The 24,618-nt window shown below is 38.5% G+C and overlaps 1 protein-coding gene across 1 annotated transcript in view; it reads left to right on the forward strand.

Annotated features, from left to right (window-relative positions):
* Window positions 1-3,463: 3,463 nt before the first annotated feature.
* LRRC72 (leucine rich repeat containing 72) overlaps window positions 3,464-24,618 on the forward strand; it is a 58,366-nt gene continuing 37,211 nt past the window's right edge. The window contains exons 1-3 of the mRNA XM_004677121.2: window positions 3,464-3,592; window positions 16,796-16,950; window positions 24,232-24,301. Coding sequence (XP_004677178.1) covers window positions 3,464-3,592; window positions 16,796-16,950; window positions 24,232-24,301 — 354 coding nt within the window. The remainder of the gene's footprint in view (window positions 3,593-16,795; window positions 16,951-24,231; window positions 24,302-24,618) is intronic.

Here is a 24,618-nt window from a genome sequence, read left to right on the forward strand (position 1 = left end):
CAAGAATAAATATATAAGCAATTTTGCTAAAATTTTGTTTTCATTGTTTATTTTTTCAATTTCAACTTGTCACATGCTGTCTTCTATTTCTTCCCTGTGCAGTCTTACTGTCCACTAGTGGGTCACCCCAACAGAGGAGCTGGATCTCTCCACTGTGTGTGCAATTCTGTCCTTGCCCCTTCTCCATTCCAGTGTTTTCCCAATCTTTCATACTTCAGGCTTTGCCTGTTTGTATTGGTCTTTACAATATGAGTCTATTAATCTGATTTTGACTTTTAAATATTTGCTAGCATAGGAGAGCTTTTAATCCTCAGATTAGAGTGGTAGAGAGGAGAAGCTGGCCCAAACTACAGTGCTGGCTTCGTATCTGGCTAAGCAGAAATACTATGTTTGTCAACAGTAATCTTTGCTGGGAGGTCCTACAAGAACTTTGACTCCTAAACCTCATTTTGTCCTCCTGTTGTTATTAGTAACTTTGGTTACTTGCCCTCACCTGACCCAGCACAAACTTAAAATAGTGCCTATAATCATATAGCTTAACTAGTTGAGGCCAAATAAAACTCTGTGAGAAGTGCAAATAGGCAGAAAGAACAGAGCTGAGAGTAGTATTATCATGTATCAAAGTGACTATAGCAAACTCACTATCAATCATTTCAAAAATCACCAAGAAACTTTAGTGAAATGATTCACCAATTGTATTGCCATGATGTTCTCTGCACTTCCTCAGATTTCTCCAGAAGTCTTAACCCAATTAAGACCAAGAGCAAATCCTTTCATACACTGTGACCAATAATATCACATATTTAAGCCACAAATAGCAAGGTCATTCTTCCAAAATTTTTGAAATTTTGGAATTTAAAAAAAAAATGAATAAGGAAGGCAAAGAAGTTTGCTTTGCCTTCTACCACACTGATCTCAATAAATCAGAATGATATTTATGCTTCTGCATAAATCAATAATAGTATTCTCATGAATGGCAGGTCTCAATCATTTATAGTGCTCTGAATTTTTTCAAAATTACTCTATTAATTTAATGTAAAAAAAAAAACCTCCAGTTGGGTTTTTTTCTTCATAAGATAATTTCTTTTTTAATTTCAGTATACTTGTAACTTCTGTAAGTCACCAAATTTCACCCCCAAAGTCTTTGACATTTGCTAAACAGACAGATTAATTTAGGAAAATGCTCAGGACCATTGAAACCCAGTAATTAATTTTCCAAAAAATAAAACCATATGAGGAGAACCACTATGTCATCTTGGGTGGGCAGGGGGCTGTCTTCTCCCACCCTGAGGTCATCCTCACAGTGCAGCAATAGGAACCCCAGGCCCGGGTACCTTCCCTCTTCACTAGGCCACAAGACCTTTCCAGCAACCCATTTGACTCTGTCACCAGTTGGTAATGACCACTGAGGCCAGGCAGAGTCCTCCTTTGATAACGGGCCCAGGTTCTTGGCTGCAAGGAGACAGTACTGGTCATTATGCAGTTTGAATCCAGCAGGGAAGCCCACTAGTACTCATTGGAAGGCAAGTAGCACAGGGAATGTCCCAGTGGTGGAGGTCAGTAGGCTTCACCTCTCTCCTCTGGCTGCATGCCCCTCCCCCCCTTCAGCTGGCTGCTTTGATCTTTTTTCCCCACACTGTGTTAGCATACATCTATCTTCTGACATTCCTCTTCCGAACCTCAAATTCTACTTTCTCATCAGATTGACACTGTGACCAATTGCCTAAAATCTCTCCAGTCTTGTTTCAAGCACTGATAGGTTTATAAAATCTGAAATTAGGCCTGACTGTTTTTATAGCATAGTATGATAAATTAAAATCTCTTCCCACCAGTAAATGTGAGCTCATTGCATCATTTTTTTTTAAGATTTATATTATTTATTTATTTATTTATTTTAAAGATGTATTTATTCCTACAGAACTGCGGTACAAGCCAGAGGTGCAGGGGCCGTGAGAGGCTTCACCAGAGACAGAGTGGGGAGCAGAACAGGCAGATCAATGAAGCACACTGCTGAGGGGTGCAGTGGGTGGGTCGGAGAGGTCTGCTGCACCATGTGGGCCACCTCTGGGGTGGGGATCGAGCTCGCACTGAAGCAGCTGCAGCCAGCCTACAGTGCTGCACCCTAACACTTTGAGCCACCAGGGAAGGCCCTACTGTATCACTCTTAAATAGCTTTTTAACTGCACAGGTTAGAGGATTCATAATTCATTTCTCCCTTTAGTTATTTCCCAGTTTTCTCCTGGAAGAGGATGCTGCAGTACCATATCTCCACCCCAAACCCATACCCAGATCATTACATCCTATGAAAAATAAAGGTCTGGAAGCCAAACCACATGGAGCGAGTCCTGCCTGTCTCTCTTAATGACTAATTGACTCTGGGCCAGTTACTTAAGTCTGTACCTCAGTGGTTCCAGCTGTGCAATGTGTCTTTTGTGGAAATGTTGCTAGTAACACAGCAGAAAACATGTATGATGGTTGTCTTCTCGTGGCAAGCGCAATGCCATTATGATAGAGACAGACCAGAACTATTGTGGCATTGAATTTAAAATTTTACTCTTTTTAAAATTCATTTCTGGGCCTTCCCTTGTGGTGCAATGGGTCAAAGCATCGCACTATGAAGCTCTCCAAAGCCACAGCAGCACGAGTTTGATCCCCAGCCAGGGAGGTGACCCACATGGCGTGGTAGACCTCTTCTGACACACCCGCTGCTCACCTCAGCAGTATATTTCAGTAGATCTGCCTGTTCTGCTCCTCACTCTGTCTCTGGTGAACCCTCTCACCCACCACACCACTACCCCAGCTCTGTAAGCATAAATAAATAAATCTTTTTTTAAGAAATTCATTTCTAACAAAACAGGACTAGATTCTTATTTTCCTACTTCTAATTGGTAAGTACCACCAAATCTCAATTCTTCTTTCTGTCAATTGAGAAATTACTGGTGAGATAATAATTCTGTCTTTTTAAATTTATGAAAACTACACTTATTAGTGGCATGTACTGTAGCAATGGCGTAAAGCACCATCATCCCTTTCTATTCTGACAACTCCCATTTGTTCACATTTGTTGTGAGTGGGAAATTTCATAGTTTTTTTTTTTTTTTATTTTGTGCAGAGCTATTTGCTGTATCAACAATACTTCTTTAATTAAACTGCCCTAAAAATTACATCTTAGTAAGGTTTTAACTCTTGATGGAGTAAACTGTTGCTGGGTCAGCAGTCTTCATGAAGGAGGACACAGGTGCCAGAGACCAAGCTGGGTAAAGAGGGCACCCATGCAGAGAATGAACTTATTCCAGGATTCAGAACCTCAGCATGTTGTGAGAGCAGCCTCATGGGTTGGGTGGGAGGAGAAATGGGTACAGTGTCAGAGTTCAAGCCAAGTGAGGAGAATGTCTTTGTGGAACGAGGGCAGCTCACTGAGTGTGATAGGAGCTCTAGTGGGAGGTGAAAGGGGGATATCAACATGGGGTATAAGCAGCTGGGTGTTATCTGTCAGCCCCCATGGGGAGTGAAAGGGACACCCACCTGGAAGGCTACCTGGCATAGCACATCAGAGCGGATCGAGTTTGCTTCAACACCATGGCCCTTACCAGTGAGTGAATTTACAGGTGTGTGTGACTCAGTTCTGGTCAAGACTACATTTAGGTTTCAGAAGAAATGTCCTCTCGCTAAAAGTTGACAACGGAAAGTAGGCACTCTTCTCTCTCTCAGCACTAACAGATTAGGATCTGAGTCCTGGAACTACTAGAGTGATCTAGTGATGGAGTAAGCATCCTGAAAAGAAAGTAGATGTGAGAAGTACATGATTTAAACTAACAGAGATCCAGAATTTTAGCTCTGACTGCATGGGGCCTATAACTTCTTTTTTGTTAATGGAGGTAAGATATTTCTTACTATTTAAGCAAGTAGAATTTAGTATCCTGCTAATGCAATGAGAAACATCCTAAATGATAACAAAACCTTTCCTCCCGAGTTAACACATTGCCAGTGAGTCTACTGATTAGCTCTGCACATGATAAATCATAGGGATTTCAACTCTGGGTAGCAAACACCAGCATAATTTATAGACAAATGTTATAGGATCCAGAGCTGAGAAACTGCCCTAGGAAAAAGTCATGACCAGAATTTACAATTTCCCAATGGATACCTCCGATGTGGAACTTCAGACCCCGTAAATTCAGGGTCATTCCATCAGTTAAGTCAAACTTCTTAGAAAGTTCTTTATTAACATCATGTTAATGGAATAATGCTATAACATAACTTGTTATGGTACCATAGCTATATAGTGTAGATACAATCCATGTCTAAATAATAAAATGAATTTAGTAAAAAAGTTTTTTTAAATAAAAATAGTATATGGGGAAAAATGAGTTGGGAGGGAAAAAACAGCTGTAGGTTAAGAAGTTAAGTTAGGGAAGCTAGAATTTTTTTTTAGCAAAGTGTCAAATTTACCATCCAATAACGTTTTTGATAACTTTTTTTGTCGGAACTTCCGACAGGTAAATCCTGAATTTTCAGAGAAAACAGAACCAAAAAAATCAGGAGATCATATCAAAGAACAGAATAATTTTGATAGTAGAAATCATCTTCAGCATGGGCCACACCAAAATAAACAATTATGGGAATGCACATGTAATACTTTGAGACATTAATTTGTAAATGACAAAGATCGGAAATAAGGGATTTTCTTCCCCCAAAAGACATCCTAGTTACTAAAGCTATGATACAAAATATAACAAAAGTCAACAAAAGGAAATTGTAAAGGAATGTAGGTAATTGCATGAAAGGCAGGATGCATGACATTTTTCACCACCAAAAATGACAATAGGTAGATGGATTAACTAACCATACAATCTTACTTAGAAAATAAAAAAGATTATTTAAAATAATGTCATATAAAGAGCTTAGCTGACTTCCTTTTGTCAAATGGTATTCACACTTTCGTGACAGTATTTTAAAAGTCTATGAGTAAAAGAAGGAATGCAGCAAAATAGTTTTTAGACCACCTACATGTAGCATACATTAGGTTACACAACACATTCCTTTTAGTAAATGGTCTTTTTATAACATTCATTCCAGTTACTGATAGAAGCTCCAAACAGGGTTGTGATATTTAATTAATTCTCTTAATGCAGCTGTACTTCAAGTTCTTGGCAGCTGTCCAACAATTTTTTGTGTAAATTTTGTGAGAGAAAACACTTTTATTAGAAATAATTTCAGATTTTCCTACTAGTTTTTGCTCTAGGTAGGGAATAAGTGAAAGGGGTTGGGCAAGGAGGTCAGTAAATGCACAACTTATGTTTCACTAAAAATGAGATGAGTGCGTGCAGGATGTAGACCCAAGAAATGACGGGTATGTGGAAACATGATAGGTCCTCATCACTGACTTGGCTAGCCTCTTGATTTAGTATAGAGAAATCTAATGCAAAAAAGCTTAAAGCAAAAAAGGAATATATTAATTTCTGGAAATCAAGTGTGGAACTGCCTAGAACCAAGGTCTCAAACACCACTAGGCTTTATCATCTCCTGTACTGTACGTAGTTTTATTTCTTCTGCTATCGATCCACCTTCTATGTATAAAGAAACAAGGTTGATGACAGTTTCTAGGCTCAAGCACTAACAGCTTAATGATTAGATCATGAAAAAATTATCTGGAAGGAGTTTGTATGGCTCATCAAAAACTGTGGTTAGGCTTGTGAGATGCAACTGTGCTTAGGTATGACCTTTATGTAAAAAACTGTAGTCATGCAGATCCTTCTCTAGCTCATTGTCTCCTTAAATCTTTCATTACATGGGTAATGTAGAAAATACTCAATGATAATATAATAAGTTAAATTCTAATTAGCCTTGATTATAGACAGTTTGTAGAAAATCATCAAGTTATAAAGACAACACCAAAATGGGAGAAAACATTTGTTAATCACATACCTGAGAAGGGTCTAAGTATATTTAAAATATACAATGAACACTTATAACTCAGCAAGAGCAATTAAAAATGGGCAAAGGTATTAAAAACAAACAAACAAAAAACGGGCCCTCCCTGGTGGCCCAGTGGGTTAAAGCACAGCACTAAGAAGTTAAAACCACTTCAGCATGAGTTCAATCCCCACCCGAGGTGATCCACATGGCACCTCAGACCTCTCTTGACCTACCCGCTGTTCCCCTCTGCAGTGTACTTCGGCAGTCGGCCTGTTCTGCTCCCCACTGTCTCTGGTGAATCCTCCCACTGCCCCTGCATGTCTGGCCTGTACCCCAGTTCTGTATGCATAAATAAATAAATTTAAAAAAAAAACAACAACACTTATCCAAGGAAGATACATAGACAGCCAACAGGCATATGAAAAGATGTTCAAAATCAGTGTCATTAGGAAAATATAAGCTGAAACCATAATGATTGTTGGTGAGGGTTATAGAAATTCAAGCCCTTATACATTGCTGGTGGAAGTAAAATAGTACAGCCACTGTAGAAAACAGGTTGTCAACTCTTCAAAAACCTAAAAACAGGCTCTCCCTAGTGGCACAATGGGTTAAAGTCCACATTATGAAGCTCTCTGAAGCCACTGCAGCAGGTTTGCTGGCCCACCCACTACTCTCCTCAGCAGTGTATTTCAGTAGATCTGTCTGTTCTGCTCCCCATTCTGTCTCTATTGAATCTTCTCACCCACCACACCTCTGGCCTGTACCCCAGTTCTGTAAGCATAAATAAATAAATCTTTTTTAAAAAATAACCTAAATACTAAATAACCATAAGGCCCTGCAATTTAACTCTTAGGTCTATGCCTAAAATAACTAAAAACAGGTGTTCAATGACGTAAATGTACACAGTAATTTTATCATTCAGTGGGTGAATGATTATATAAATGTGGTATACAGATACAATGGAGTATTATTTAACCTTAAAAAGGAAAAGATTGTTAATACACGCAAAAACTTGCAGGCACTTCAAAAACTTTCTACATGTCAAAGAAGTTAACTTAAAAGGCTACCTAGTCTAAGCTTCCATTGATATGAAATATCCAGAACAGGCAAATCCAAACACAGAAAATGAACAGAAATGGGGAGGAGAGAGGAATAGGGAATAAGTGCTGAATAGATAATGTGGTCTCCTTTGGAATTAAAAAAAGGTGTTTTGGAACTAAATAGAGGTAACGGTTGTACACATTATAAACGCCCTAAAAGCCAGTGATTTGTAAATTTCAAAATAGGTAATATTTATGAATTTATACTATATTAAATTCATACTATTATTAGTATGCATACTAATTAAATTTATACTATTATTAAATTCATACTATATGAATTTAATCTTATTTTTTTTAAAAGATTTATTTATTTATTCATACAGAACTGGGGTACAGGCCAGGGATGCAGAGGGTGAGAGGATTCACCAGAAACCGAGTGGGGAGCAGAACAGGCAGATCAATGAAGTACAATGCTGAGGGGAGCAGCGGGCGGGTCAGGAGAGGTCTGTCACGCCATGTGGATCTCCATGTGGATCTCCTCTGGGGCAGGCAGGGATCGAACCCATGCAGAAGTGGCTTAAGCTTCTTAGTGCTGTGCTTTAACCTGCTGCGCCACCAGGGAGGGCCTAATCTTATTTTTTTAAACATCATCAGTGTATAAACTTTAAAAACACCTCATTTTCTATACAGAAAAACTCCAGGCCCAAGAAAGAATTTTAGTACTTTAAATATACATACTGCTTGATAGGCAATATTCTAATTTCCTAATTCTTGATTTACTTGAGAAGGGTGAGTTTTAAGAAGATGTTAGTTTCCTTATCCCACTAGAGAATAAGTGTATGTATCGTGTTTTGTTTTTCATGAGATTAGACTATCACTAGTCACATAACTATATGTGAAGAAAATAGGCTACTTAAGTTAAAATTACTTTCAGTTAAAAAAAAAAAAAAGCAACCAGCCCTCCCTAGTGGCACAATGAGTTAGTATGCAGCACTGCAACCTAGCAGCAGCTGCTTCAGTGTGAGTTGGTTCCCCAACCCCGGAGGTGACCCATATGGAGAAGCAGACCTCTAGTGATGGCCTGCTGCTCCCCTCAGCAGTGTACTTCGTCAATCTGCCTGTTCCGCTCCCCACTCTGTCTCTGGTGAAGCCTCTCACCACCTTGTACCTTTGACTTGTACCCCAGTTCTGAATGAATAAATAAATAAATCTTAAAAAAAAAAAAAGCAACCCAACCAAGTATCGTTGGTTTCATTGTGTAACCCTATGTTAATGAGTCTCTGTTCCAAATTTTACACACTTTTATTATTTTCCTCCTTGAACCTTTCCTGCTGCCTATACCCACCTAAACTATGAGATGCCATTGAAAAAAATGTTAATCAAACTACTAGAGGCAAAAAGAAAAATTTGAAGAAAAACGACAGGAAAAGCAGCTCTTCAGTGGTGACTGGAGTCCTTGTCTTCCTCTATCATCTAGTTATCCAATCACTGTGGGCGGCTTTGTATTCACAGCCTAGCAATTTCACAAGGCTAGAAACATACATGGCAGCACCCAGGTGGTATGATAGCTTGTTTTAGTCACCTCTTCTGCACTCCACTGGTAAGGGCAGATGCCCACCCAGCTTTATGGGAATGGCCAAATGAATGACACCCACCCTTTTGGACAAGATACTATCTCTCCTTCAAGACTGTTCACTACACAGATATCCTTTAAAATATAGAACTGCATCTGGCAAATTGGGGGTGAAAATTCTGTGGGGTCTACACCTGAGGGAGGGGGAAAGTAAACATGTTTTAAAATTAACAATAATATAACTAGATATACATCAATTAATTAATTAAAAATATAGAACTGAACAAAGAAAGTTATTATTTCTTCTCATAAGAAGGGTAGTAACATGACATTCATGGAAATATCCATAAAATTCCTACATTACATTATGATTCCCACTTTACATAAACATAAAAGCAAGTTGTGACTGTCAATTAAGATGGTGTTATTTTACCTAAACTTAGAACAATAAAAATGTTGATGCTCTTATCATCAAATATCACAAGATTCATTTTTTATATATGTAAGAATATATTTTGATTATGGATAATGCATTGCTTATTCTATGCCCATTCTACACAGTAGAAGCAACAGATAGTGATTGTTTTATCTTATAAATATTGTTTTTACTAACTTAGATAAAAAGCATCCAGACTATCCTGGACTTAATGAAGACAAAATTAGGGGGCAAAAAAACTTTATTATGTGTCTTTGGTGGTAGTCATCACAAGCACAATTTTCAGACATTTTCAATGAAATTTTGTTTTTAAAAAGCAATTATTTTTTAAGAGACAATTTTCATGTAAACATCTCAACAACAATATATTAAGGAAAGTGTGCTTAAATAATAGATTTTTTTTTTAAGCTAAACTAACCACTTCACTTAGCTGTTGAGAAAAGTGAGAGCCAGAGAAAATAAGTGACTTGAAGGTGGCCAACAACTAGTTAATGTCAGAGCTGAGACTAAACCCCACATGCCCTGACTTGGAGCACAAGACTCTTTCTTCTTATCCAAACCCACATACATGATATGATAGAGCTTTCAAACTGGGGTATGCATACCCCTGCAGGCAATGGCAGTGTGCCAGGAAGGTAAAGCCACAGGATAAACACAGGGTGTCTTGCTTCAATGTAAATATTACTCAAAGATTTGAGAAGAGTTAGAGAGACCCACTTTATTTTTCTATTAAGACAAGATTGATTATAAAAGAGAATGTGCATTTTACACAAATTTTTAAAATTTCAGGCTGGATTCCTCAGGCTAAAGTCCCAACCCATAAAGGTAAGTTTTCTCTGTCACGCTCCTAAAAATATTCCTTTTGTAAAAATTTTATAGCTCTAATGTAAGAATGTCATGGAGATAATTTTTAACCAAAAAGTGCCTTCATTAACTTCCATATTTAACATTCCATAATTAAATTTGTATTTTTTAATTATTATAATCAGTTAAATTATACATTTTTCTTAAAAAGGGAACTTGGTGAGAACTTGTTTAAAAACAAAACATTTTTTTCCCTATAAACAGAGGTAGATTTTACTACTAAAATGTTATCTGAGTAGAAATTAGCTGGTTAATAGTTTACCTCAATTAACTGTTGTCTAAAAGTATTTTTCATATGGCTTTAAAGCTCATTCTTGCATAACAAACAAAACTATAGACCTGTAAGTTTTAATTTTTCCATGTAGCCTTCTCCTGAATGATATCTGAAATGCTCTAATGCATATTAAGAGCAAAAATGAACACAAAAGACTAGTAAATTATTGTATACATTGTTTTTCAGTGGCCCATTACTCTCACCTGATTTTCATTTCTGGCATAAAACTATTTAAACAATAGTTCTCAGATGAATATTTTTCCATGATAACTGGGAGGACTTTTCATCACTCATGTCAACAAACCCAAATACTTTTGGAAGAAATAAAATATGCACAGTTGAATTCTCCACTAAAGTATTTTTTAAGGTTGCATTTAAACACCAGCATTTTTTAATGCTAGGACCCTGGTCATTAAGAAAGCTACATTAACTTCCTAGAATTCAAGTTCAAATTCAGAACCAAAAAAAAAAACACCCATTCAGGTGAGTCAACATTGATTAAAAGTATAAATGGAATACTAACTCCAAAGTTTCCCAAGTTAGAGAAAAACAAACATAAGATTCCAAGATCATCCCTGCTTGAAGTTTCAGAAGTAGGGGAGACGACAACAAATAAAACTTTAAGAATGGAAGAGACTGACCAAATATTGCTCAGCCACTGAAACACTTAACTTAAACACTTGACTGATAAAGTCAACAAAGAGTTCCATTTTCATTCACCTGGGATCTTGGGAGGCTACTACCCCTGTATCCACAGCAGGACTGGTTTTAAGGTTCGACAAGTGGGTCACTGGTCCTTAGCACAAAACTGTAAGGGAGCTCCAAAAAAAAATTAGCAATAAAGTATGAATTCATATTTTAAGAAAATAAAAATTAATAAAAATATCTGTGAACAAAATATCAACATTGTCAATAAAGTCAGGCTAAACACTGATTTTTTTTTCTTTCTTTTTTGCCTCAAACTCAAGTAAGACTCCAGTGACTGCTTCACAAACAGTTCCTCCTCCCCACCTGACATGTGACCAATGGTCACCAGACACATGTACTTTAACCGTATTAAGATCTTTAATCATTGAAATTATTATTGCTGACTGACATTGGGGCCCTGTGACGGCGATTGGTCTCCCTCACAGCTGATCACTGGCCAGTCCCCGACCCCCCACAGCGCCCCCCACACCCACCGCATCCACATCACCGTACACATCACCCCACGCAGGGAAAGCACTAGTATATCCGAGGTATGACGCAGTGGGTGCTGCAGGACCACATGTATAAACGTCACAGAAGCCAGGGTTTATGTTCAAATCTCCCTACTTTGGATTGGCTTTGAGTTAATGAGAGCGGCGTAACTATTGGTTAACAGTCAAAACAATGAGCGGTGGGTGAGGTTGTATTGATTATAAGTTCTGCCCACCTTCGTGGTGTCCTCATGACCCGGCACCAGAACCATCTGTCCCAGCATCTTGTGACTTTTGTTGGAAGCTAACATGGAGAAGAGCCGCAGGGTAAACGCCGCCCCCTTTTCCAGTCCCTGAGACCCTTGAGTTCATGCCCCCATGCTCCAGCCCTCCTCACACTGGCCCAGGGTCCCAAGTAGAGCAGGTGGAGCAACGGTAGATCCCCCCAGAGCTTTCTTTGGATTACAGTTCCATTCACTTACTGGGTACCGCTTGGAGCACCTGGTTCACACTAAGACTTATTGCCTGGTCCACACAAATACACTTCTATTGGCCTTTCCCCACTTTTTATCTAAAACTAAAAATAACTATAAGCAGTTTAGAAATTAGCTAATGCAGTCATAAATATCGTTTTAACTTTCCAACAGATGATATGTAACCCTGAAATGTTGTTCCCCTAAAGTGCAAACTGACATGTTGAGAAGGAAAGATTTTTTGATAAACAATACAGGCAAAGTTGAGGGCAGTTCAACTGGTTAAGAGAATGCTTGTGGGGGTGGGGGTGGGGGCTGAAATGTCAAAAGTGTGTGATCTAGGAGCTAGCAAGTTTTACTAGAGGTTTCAGGCTTATCTGGAAAGACTCAGGCTGCCACCTTTCATCGGGGTTGAGAGTTCTGCAACAAGGTCAAAGCTGCTCAGACTGTCTTAACTAGCAGAGTTATAAACAGATACGGGGATTTGTCAATAAGGTAACTAAAACATCAAAAATTATCTTTTTGCCTATAAATTTTAATGCAGACCTCATTCTTCTGGTATTTGATAATTCCACAATTTTCAAATGGTTTCTGATTCTAAGCCATGGGTCAGGGAGAAAGCGTTGCTGTCCTCCTTGTGCTAGAATTATCCACACCCCAATGCTGGGCTGGAATGTTTTATTTTCCTCTTAATTTGAAATCTGACTTTCCTACCTTATCAGGTTACTGCATGGCTCTCCAAATTCCCTATCTTTTATGAGTAATGTCCTCTAAAATCCCATATAACTCTCCAGATTAAAATTCTCCCTTCTTGAAATTCACCCTCCCTCTGTCTTCTGCTTTCTTCCAACTTTATAATCTTTCCTTTTTTGTTTCCTTCTCCAGCTTGGTTCCATCCCCCCTCCTACATGATCCCACAGTGAGTGATCTTCCCCACATGCCTCTCTGTTTTCCACACTGACCTGCTTCATCACCATTTTGTTGCCCACCTTGGGATCCATCTCCCCCTTGCTACTTTCGTACGGACCCTGTGACCTCTATGTTCCTCTCCCGCCACCATTTCAGCATTTCCTAGCTGAATTCCTCTTCCCTCTTAGTCACACCTTTCTCATAATTTACATCACATTTATCATCATCACTTTCGACTGCCCTGGCCTAGTTCTCTGTCTGCCATGACTTGGCAGTCCCCAGGGTTCTCTGAGCACACCCATGTCCTGTCTGTTCACAGTTCATTCCCTCTTGCTGCTGTCCTTGCTTCTGCCCTGAGGCTATCTTTGCAACCCACTCATCACACATGCTGGAGTCATCTTTATAAGGTCTAGTTTTGTCACATCTTTTCATCCAGCTTAAAAATTTTGTATTTCCCTACCAGAACTGAGTTCAGTGCTGAATCACCCAATAGTTAAATTTGTTCTTTTAGAGAATCAACAAAGTAAATGCATTGAAAGGAGAAGGGGAAAAGCTTTTAGAAATTACTTGAGCAGCATTAAGAAGCTAAAGCCACTTCCGCATGAGTTCAATTCCTGCCTGCCCCGGAGGTGACCACATGGCATGGCAGACCTCTCCTGACCCGCCCACTGCTCCCCTCAGCAGTGTACTTCATCTATTTGCCTGTTCTGTTCCCCACTCTGTCTTCAGTGAAGCCTCTCGCCGCCCCTGAGCCTCTGGCCTGTACCCCAGTTCTGTATGCACAAATAAATCTTTTTTAAAAAATTACTTGATATTGGATATTGTTTAAAAGGATTGATCATTGTCACGGGAAAGAAATCATAACTTTGTTAGACTTCACAATAATTTCACCATGCAGTTAATACATAGATTATGTGCATATGCATATTATCAAGTAAAATTAAATTAATTCTAAATAATAAGATGATTTTAACTTAGCATTCTCAGGGTATGTAAAAGTTTTGTTTGAGTGCTGGTAAGTGCACACTCACACTCTAAGTTTCAATGTTAACATAAATTCCGACATTTCCTATCTCAGTGGCCAAAAGCTGTACGGTCCTACACTCCTCGAACTTTCTTCCCCACTTCATTGTCATGTGCCTACCCCTCTTTGACTAAGCTTCTCATCTATCAATATTCAGTTTCTAATTTGTCTTCACCTTTTCAGGCTCAGCCCAGGTTTTGGTCCTGCCCTGGAAAATTCTGAGTCCCCTGGTTGACAGTTATTTCTTCTTCTGAATTCATGAGAACATATTTTCCTTTCTTCATGGCCCTTAACACTTGCAATCTTCTGTGACAGGACTGAATAGTCCTTCCTTCTCCTGCTAAAAGGTATACTCATAAAAGGCTAGCACCTCACCTGATTCACTGCTAAGTTTTCTAGCTTGTCATAGCCAGTCCTGAACTCAGGAGGCACTCAGTAGTTTATGGTTCAGTAAGTGACTGAATGAGCTGGTTAGACCTATTTTAAAAATGTTTGTGTTTAAAGAATGTTTGTTTGTGTGTGGCTGCTGTAGAAAATAATATTGGTGATTCCTCAAAAAATTACACAATTCCCAAATGATCCTGAATTTCCTTCTGAAAACATACTCAAGGTAAAAGAGGGACTTCAACAGGTATTAGTACAGCCATGTTCATATCAGCATTATTTACAAAAGCAAAAAGGTGAAAATAACCCAGTGCCTATTGACAGATAAAAAGAAAAACATGTGATATATAGACAAAATATAATATTATTCATTATAAATAGAATATTATCCATTTTAAAATGAAGACATTATACCAGTCACAAAGGGACAAATACTGTGTGGATTCCATGTATTGACAGTACAGAAAGGAGTCAAATTCATAACACACCAAGTAGAAGGACAGGAACTGGGGAGGAGGGAAAGTAAGGCATTTAGTGAGTGCAAGGCTTAAATTGAGGAAGATGAAAAAATCCTGGAAATGGGTGGTGGTGATGGTTGCACAACAATGTGAATGTACTTAATGCCACAGAACTATACAGTTAAAGTAGTAAATTTTGTGCTATGTATATCTTGCCACAATAAAAGAAGTTCAGGGTAAGAATGCTTATGTTTCTTTAGATGAAAGGACTTTGCTGCTAGTGAAGTTGTGTGTTGATTGGGAACTGGAACTGGTCCACTGCGGATTCACTGAAACTCAAAACTTCTTGGCACATTTTCGTGTTCTTTGGCACATTGACATTCATGCTTGTTGCCAGATTTATACAAAATTTTTAGTTGGAAAGAAACATACCATGATAAAATGTTGTGTAAATAAATAATCATATAGTGATTTGCATATTTTACTGATAGTTTCCATTTCTCCCTTCCTGTCTTCATTTTAAATTTTTGATTTAAATCTTTAAATGTTTATCCTATTGCTAAAATGTTCAAAATATCTATTAATTTCTGATTATTAAATTCATATGTGCTTATTGTAAAATATTCAAACATTATTTAAAAAGTGTATTGCTTAGGAAATGAAAGTTTCCCAGGAGCACAAGTGATTACTTTCATTAACAATTTGGAGTGTGTGAGAATCTTGTATGAATATAAATGTCATTGGTAATAAAAATATTGTTATACTTACATGTATTATATCACCAATGGCACTTTTTAATTAAAAGTTCTTTTGTGTATCTTTATTTGCCTAGATATACATCTCTGTATATTTTTAAGCTACTACTCAATGTCCCATCGTGACGTCACATCTTAATTTAACCCATATTCCAGTTGGTGGGGAGTATTTCACAACTACAGAGGCTCTTGAGACTTGTTGAGATGAGCAATAATATTCACATTTTCTTATGTGTGTGCTCGAGTTTATTTCTGAATGCTAGACGTAGAATAGTAGGATCAAATTAAAAACACATTTTCACTTCAATAGATGACTATGCATTTTAAGTCTACTTTGACTGAACTTTAACATCCTGATCTCCTTCGTAAAGTCATTGACTGTGTATAGAAGCTGAATAGCTTAAAAAATATCCAGATTCCTAAAATTGCAGTGGAATTTTCCTAGCCCCAGATTCACTTTGGTTATCAGGGTCACAAAATAGTACCATGGAAATGCCCACACCTGAGCCAATGAATTCTCTAAACTCCAAGATTCAGGTTGTGTAGCAGGGTAAAAAAGGAAGTTTGGGAGTATAAATGGGCAACTGCTCTCTATCCCTAGAATATCTACTTTCCACACTTCTTTAGATATTTACTCACCCTACCTGTTCCAACAAATAACAAACTCATTGTCAAAATTTCATACATCACTTACTAGCATTATAACGTCACTACCCACAACAAAACCCACCTGAAATTTGGTGAGTGTTCTGACTCTGATAATTATAATGTATGTCAACTTCCAGAGGTGCACTTTTGTTGTGTCTTGGTAAATTATACATGGGCCCTCATTTTTCCATTTCATCTTAGGTCATGTAGTCTATAATTGTTATTTCCTAATTTTGAAAAGAATCTTATAAATAATAAGCAGTTAAATAGCTATTGCTGGTTCTGTATTTTTCTAAGCAAGTCCATGGGAATAAAAACTTCTTCTTTTCCACCAAAAATTCCCACGGTGTAAGTTTGTTAGTAATATATGAAAAGCAAAGACACTGTTACTTTGCAAAAAGCAAGGGAAGTATGTTTGTTGACTTATTCACTCATATGACATTTATTGAAATTTTCAGTAAGTCAAGAACATTAGGGTGGACAAAAAGGGAATCCCCTATGATAATGTATAGTCTATATCCTAATACCTCCACTTCCAATTGTGATATTAGGTATTTTCTGTAAATATGGAAAACCTAACAGATATGAATTTTTCTTGTTTGAAGGACATTTACCAATAATTACTTAAAGAACCAATTACCCTGCCTCATAGAGAATTGAAGACTTGTTTTAGATGTATACATACACACACATATTTTTTTCTCTTTGATTAAAAATTATTTACACATCTGTGCCCAGGATTAAGGATAATGAAATTCAACCACAAAAATGATTAAATAATATATAATTGTAGTGTTGGAATTTATCAGTTTAGAGTGGTTGCCTCCATATTCACCTTTCTTTTGATCTTCTTGTAGACGTTATTGTTATTGACTGTAAATGTCTCAGTATTTTTGCTCAGTGGAATGTGGCTTGACAGATTAATTATATGTTATCAGGCAGTTGAAGATCAACTAAAGATATGTGGCCACAAAAGGGATGCTGATGTCTTTGAGCTCTTCCTTTCTCAAAAGTAAGTATATTTTATGTAAGAAATAGAAGAATATCATGTTATAATGCTTCATAGGTTGAAATAATTTTTTCCATAGTTTCCCTCCTTAGGACTGCATAAAAAAAGGAACACATTCTAGTCACTTTACCACTCATTGGGGTACACAGTCTCTCTTGGAGAGACAACATATCCACAGCAAAGGGCATGGAGTCAGCTCTATCTCTTTCATCTGGGTAATCCTGAGCATTCCACAATAACCTCCCTGTTAGGGTTGTCAGGAGTAGCAAATAAAAAAATAGAATGTCCAGTTACATGTGAATTTCTGAGAAACAAGTGATTATAATAGTTTTAAGTACAAGTATATACCACATAACATTGGAACACTTGTTGTTTCTCGGTAACTAGATATTTTAATCTGGAGACCATATTTCCTGCCTATAATTATGCTTCACAGGATTGTCGTGGAGATTAGGTAAATTAGTAAAAGATAGAAGAGGGTCTGGTATACACAGTAAGCACTGAATGAGCATTATTACAGTTAATATTATTATAATTATTAGAAAAATAATGACTCCCAATGCTCCTCTACAAGAGGAATAACCCTATTACACTATAATCCTTATGTAACAACACCTATACTTATTTATTTTACTAGCAAATAGGAAAATCTTTTCCTTATGTAGCATCCCCTTTGATTCTCTAGCTCACCAAGGTGGTAGCAAAGTGGGTCTTCTACAAAGCAACCACAGTGCCTAAGATAGAATCAGGTACTGTGAAGGTGGAAAAGGAAGAGGAAGTTATAGTTGGGTTGAGTTCTGACACCACAGTTTTCATAGGTGTAGCAACAATTTACACTTTAATAACAATGATCCTACTCTTTCCTCACCTGTTCTTGATTTTTTTTTTAAAGATTTATTTATTTGTACATACAGAATTGGGGTACAGGCCAGAGGCTCAGGGGCGGCGAGAGGCTTCACCAGAGACAGAGTGGGGAGCAGAACAGGCAGATCGACGAAGTACACTGCTGAGGGGAGCAGTGGGCGGGTCAGGAGAGGTCTGCCGCGCCATGTGGTCACCTCTGGGGCAGGCGGGAATCGAACTCATGTGGATGTGGCTTTAGCTTCTCAGTGCAGTGCTTTAACCCACTGCGCCACCAGGGAGGGCCCTGTTCTTGATTTTTAATCTCTGAATTTTATATATCATTCTAATAGATTGAGATAGATTTCTGCTCCTATGTAATCTTTGAAACCCCACTAAAAAAGGAAATCTTTTCTTTTTAAACAAGTTATTTGTTATTCATAAATATCAAGTTTATCAAAGTAGAGAAAAATATGTATCTGTATTGGTCATGAATCTCCTCATAGTAAGGGAAGAAGTTGCTGCCCAACTTAACCATTTTTAAAATTATAATTTTAGAAGAGGTATGTTCTGAAGCTTGAAATTATACTTTTCAACTTTCCATAGATTAGTTTTACAATACTAACAAATTTTAATATAGTCAAAATATTGCATACCTAAGTTTTCTTTTGATTTTAACAACTGTATGCTGTTACTCACAAAGATAGGTAGATTATAATAGGAAAATCTTTAAAACACCAGGAATAAATTAGAAATACTGACCTTCAGCCAGTTGGTAATAAGTGGTTTCCCATGTGAAAAACAAACAATTTATATTTTTAAAAATGTATCACCATTTAATACATGTGGAACAAACAAAAAAAATGTTTTATAGTCCAGATACCAATAAACCAGGTAAACTGGAATATTTGCCCAAGTTTCATATTGCCTTTGCAAAATGGAAGGCATATTATTGATATGTTTTTGAATAATCAGAGAACTTATGCTGTACAACAGGATGCACATATTGTGAACAGAATCATTGCCATCATTAGTAGAATTTTCTCTTCTCCACCACTGACTTCACCTAACAGCCATGTGCAGAATCTACCTTTCTGACTTGAGTTAAAGTAACTTTAAAAGTGAATCACTTTAGGTCCTCCCTGGTGGCACAGCGGGATAGGATGCAGCACTGCAAGCTAGTGGCAGTGAGAGTCCCTGGCCCCACAGGTGACTCACATGGCATGACAGACCTCTCCTGAGGTCTGCTGCTCCCCTCAGCAGTGTACTTCATCAATATGCCTGTTCTGCTCCCCACTCTGTCTCTGGTGAAGCTCTTACCACCTCTGGCCTGTACCCTAGTTCTGTATGAATAAATAAACCTTAAGAAAAAAAAAAAGTGAATCACTTTAAGTTGGTACATTGTCCTCTCTGCTCTCCATGAGTGCTGAGGGCCATTCCTTAGGTGGGCAGGCCTATCCCTGCACCACCCCATATCCTGAAGCCTGGGTAGGTGGGGTGAAGAGGAAGAGCAGAGGTGGAAACTATTTCCCAGTAATAGAGATGCATTTAAGAGTTAACAAATAGACCCTCCCTGGGTTAAAGCGCAGCACTGCAAGCCAGCCACAGCCACTTCAGTGCAAGTTGGATCTCAGGCCCTGAAGGTGACCCACAAGGAGTGGCAGACCTCTGCAGTCTCGCCCACTGCTCTCCTCAGCAGTGTACTTCCTCTATCTGCCTGTTCTGCTCCCCACTCTGTCTCTAGTGAAGCCTCTCACTGTCCCTGCACCTCTGGTTTGTACCTCAGTTCTGTAAGCATAAATAAGTAAATCTTAAAAAAAAAAAAAAGTAGCAAGGCTATTTCAAGCAATTGAATTGGCCTCTGGGAAGCGGCAGCCCAACATAAAGACTACAAAGGTCTCAGACTGGGGGAGAAACTGTGTCCCCACTCTGTCTCTAGTGAAGCCTCTCACTGTCCCTGCACCTCTGGTTTGTACCTCAGTTCTGTAAGCATAAATAAGTAAATCTTTAAAAAAAAAAAAAAAGTAGCAAGGCTATTTCAAGCAATTGAATTGGCCTCTGGGAAGCGGCAGCCCAACATAAAGACTACAAAGGTCTCAGACTGGGGGAGAAACTGTGTCCTGAGTTTCAACCTGTTCCCAGAGATTTCTCGGAGAAAGTATTTCTGTACCTAAACTCACAGCTTACAAACCCAGAACGAAATCCCAGCTCAGTAGGAAGCCTAGCTCCAAAGTAAAAAGTCACATAACCACAGCGAAGCAACCATTCGGGAAGTTTGAGGGAACTCGCTTGAAGCTAGGTTTAAGATCAACCCTGCAACATCCAGGAAATTGGTAGGCCCTAGGCCAGAGAACGCTGTCGCAGGGCATATGGGAATCCACACGGGACCGAGAACTTAGCTGAGAAGGAGGGAGTAGCCGCCAACCTAGCCTGCGCCAGCAGCAACAGGCACACACAAGACAAGGCCTAGAAACCTACAAGCTGCGGAAATGCTTTCCACCATAGAATTCACACAGAGAGAAACCCCAAGAGAGTGAGCGCCATGGGAAGGCCTGAAGCCAGAATTCATTCCCTACACCCATGGTGAGGAGGTGGGGCTGGGCCTTCCCTCTTGGCTCACTTGCCACTTCCTTCCTGTGAGGACTCTACCCGAGCACAGGTCCAATGGGCCCAGCCACTCCTGGCGGGCTTCTGGGACCGCTCCCTTCAGGCCGCTTCAGCTCTAACCTAGCACGGGTGTAGAACGCCTGACTTCCCTCCTTATTTGAGTCTAGAACACAGGGCTCTATCCATTGTGGCTCTCACTTCATACCACCCCAGAAAACTCACCGAGACCATGCTTGCGTTGGAACAGGAACCGCGCACTGCTCATGGTCCAGGGAGCTCAGGACGGAACTACCGCCCTCCCGCCGGCCTGCCAGCCCGCGGGGTCTTTGCTTAATTTGACCCGCCACGAGATCTACAAATCAAAAGCCCAGGGCGTGTTGATGGGTTGGAGGTTTCCCAGGTGCGGCTGTGTTCTATGCTAGCAAAAATTCCTCACAGGGGAGAACGCCAATGATTTTTGAACCCCCGCACATAAATGTGGTAAATGGACACAATATATTCACAGAAAGGGGGTCTGGGGATAGAAATGCCAGTGTGACCTCTGGTTTTCTACGGAGCTGGTGTTTCCCAAACACATGAGGTGACTGGTTTTCAAATCAAGCCCACTGTTCCCTTAACCGCAAAGAGTTTGTACTGCTCCCACCCTTACTAAAAAATGAATTCACGTGTATAATGTCCAAAATCAACAGATGGCCTGTTTTGTAAAGGATAATTAGAAAAAAGTAATCTGTGATAGAGTAAAAGAAAAGTGGATTATTTACATTCTCCCATAACTGAAAATCCAGTGTGGGTATTAGTTGCACAACAAAATTGATGGAGTAATTTGACACAGTTGATATTTTACAATATTAATGTATTTAGTAACTTTTCTGGGAACTCTTTGGGGAAAATCCTGTAAGTGGAGTTTAAGTTTTCTCTGCTACCCTGTAATTGTTAGAAGGCAGTGAGGGGGCATCCCCTTACCCTCAAACTTGCCCTCTCTAAATAAGTTCTGCCATCAAGACAAAACATACAGGACCTTTGATGGAAAGGAGCTTTAATACAATTAGATTGTGATACAGAAAAAGATAAAGAATAGAGGTTCAATGGGTTAAAATGCAGCATTATGAAGCTTTTCACAGCCATTGTAACATGAGTTCAATCCCTAGCTAGGGAGGTGACCCTCCTGTCTTGCGTGCTGCTCCCCTCAGCAGTGTATTTCAATCTGCCGGTTCTGTTCCCCACTCTGTTTCTGATGAATCCTTGTACCACCACCCCCTTGCACCTCTGGCTTATATATACCCCAGTTCTTGTATGCATCAATAAATAAATGTTGTTCTTTGAGTAACATAATAGTTTATTTTTACATCATTTTGTGCATTTTTTTCATATCAGTTGTAATCCCTTTGGGCTTCCTATCACCTAGTCACCCATGTGCCATCACCATAGTCCAGTGCATTTCCTTCCCTCCACTATTTTTGATCCCATTCCCCACTCCACCCCCATAAAATGTCTCTGGTATATAGCTATTCATTATTATTATTTAGATAAATGTTTTTTTAAAAAAATCAAGAATGTGAGACAGTCTAGCAGACAATTGTCCTGATCTCTTCTAAAAGTTATTGTTAGGGAGGGGAGAAGGAAGGAAGATGAATCATCTATAATTAAGAAGAGTAAAATCTTATCCAAACTGCAAATGCAACTAGTGAACATTGATGGTATTCTGAATTTAAAGAACTATAAAAGAAATGTAGGGGCAACCAGTAAAATTTGAATGTGAATGACATATAAGATGATATTAATTGAATTGATTTTAATTTTGTAAAATTAAAATGTAATGATTTGGGAATAAGCATGCTGAAGTGCTTAGGATTTAGAGACCTGCAATAAGTCTGCAACTACTTTCAAACAATTCACCAAAAAAGTTTTCAGTCAATAAATAAATATACAGATAGAATCAGCAAAAGTGTGGCAAATGTTAAAGATAATAAAGATTATCCCAGTGTTTGTTGTACTACTCACTTCATGTTTAAAATTTTTCAATATAAATGGGTAAGAAAGATACCTTTTTTAAAAACAATGCTTAATGTTTTAAAAAGTATGCTTATTTTCATTAAAAATTTGAAAAATTTAAGTGCTTCAGTGTTCCATAGTTAATTATGAGATGATATTAGCATAAATGAGTTCATATATTCATATTAATATATATATATATTCATTAGCATTAGTGTTTTTAAAATACTTAGAAAATTGCCTGGCACTTTGTGTTTATAAGTGCCTGGCAAAGAGACACCTGGGCTCACAATCTCTACCCTAAGAAAGACATCTGAAAACTCTAACCACCGCAAGGGTCAATTATCCTCAGAGGTTCTGTCCTCTCTCTACACCATGTCTGCCCATTTGTTGTGTCACCTGCCTCAGCAACAAAGCCCAAACTGATCCAGGGCAGCAAGGGGCACTAACCTGGCCAGTGGCACTGCCCCAACAGTTTAGTTGTCAATAAGAGCACTTACTTAACAAACAAGGGAAAACAGAGTCGCTGAGGCAACAAACAAATGTCTGTTTACCTCACTTGAAGCAGTGTCCACACTTTAAAGTCCTAAACATAAAGGCTCCCAAGATGGAGTCTTCCCATCAACCAGGACATGGAGCTTCTCTGCCAAACAAAAAGCCACGCCCCCAAATGAAGTCCCCCGGCCATTGAGGGCTTGTGGTACCCAAATTTTAGGCCAGGACCCAATTCATGAAGATATCAGAAGGCAAAACAGAAGATACTCACTGGAGCTGCCAAGATGCCCCAGAACAACACCAGACAAGCAACACTCAAAACAGCAGCTGCAGCAGACAAATGACCCTACAAACAGCCCACACTCACATGGTTCAGCAAGGCCTTTAAGAGCCTTCAAAAAGATCAGCATGATGGGGGCAGAAGTGGCTGACCCCAGAATAGCTGTTCCAAAACTGCTCAGATGCCCAATGCTCAATCCTGGGGGCTGCTTCTTCAGTCCCTTACTTTTCTTATGTCTCCACCTCACTGATATTTTATTCATATTTCTCCTGGGGCTTTCCCTCTTCACAAGGACCTCCCTATGGGGGTACCACCTGCAACAGTCTTTGGCTTCAGCCCTGTTACAAAACCATTTCGACAGCTAATTCTCAGTTTCAAAAAGGATGTAATTAATAAGTGGCAAAGGGAAAATAAAACACTTGCTCAGTTTTTATGTTTTGGTGAGACAATTTTCATGTCTTAAATCCAGACTTGATAAGATGTCCTGAATAAGGACAACCCCAAAGAAAGAATCCTATAGAATCCTCTTGAATGAGGAAACAGTGGAGTTTCCATATTTACTTGAAAGTCCAGTGTCTTCTGCACTTTTTGGCCTACTGCCTCTTCATAATAAAAAAATTTTATGCGGGTGAAGAGGGGAATAGAATCAAAACAGTATGGTAGGAGAGCACAGGACTATGGTGATGGCATGTAAGTGATTTGGTGATAGGAAGTCCATGGGGATTACAACTGAGATGAAAAAATGTACAAAATGAAGAATGATGTAAAATAAATAATAATAAATACACTAAAAAAATAAACTGAAAAAAATGAGGTCCCAATAAATTCAGACAAAATGAGGTACAAATCCCTACTAATGTGATAAAGTACTATCCTTTAAGTATTTGCTTTAACTAACTAAAAATCAAACTATAATAATGGAATTTTAGAAATTGGTATGTAAGCATGCCAACAATTTGAGAGGATAAAGATAGAGATTTTTCCAGTTACTCCAAAATCATAGTAACTACATGACCAGCCTACCCATGGGTGAATTCGTTGTTGCTAATATCTTTCCTCTTTCTTTCTAGGGAACTAACAGAGGTCATTGATCTTTCTAGGTTCAAAAAATTAAAATACTTATGGCTACATCATAACAAGGTAGTATTATAATTTAAAGTATTATATTTTACTTTTAAATGACTATAATTAAATTGATATATTCATATTTTAATGGTGCCAATCTTTAAAAGTATTAAGAATTCATACCGCTATTCAATTTTACATAAGAACTATGTATATATAAACATATATAACATGTGATATATATATTCTCTTTATATGCATATATATATAAAACTGATATGTTTGCTAGTACAATTTGTGAGGTGTTATCAGACTACATCTTTATTTTTGTTTCCTAAATTCTGTCAAAACTGCTCAGTGGAGACCACACTTTCCCAGATTTCTGGAGGAAT

The sequence above is a fragment of the Condylura cristata genome, unplaced genomic scaffold (assembly GCF_000260355.1).
Source record: "Condylura cristata isolate star-nosed mole 26May11 unplaced genomic scaffold, ConCri1.0 scaffold00005, whole genome shotgun sequence".
Taxonomy (NCBI): Eukaryota; Metazoa; Chordata; class Mammalia; order Eulipotyphla; family Talpidae; genus Condylura; species Condylura cristata.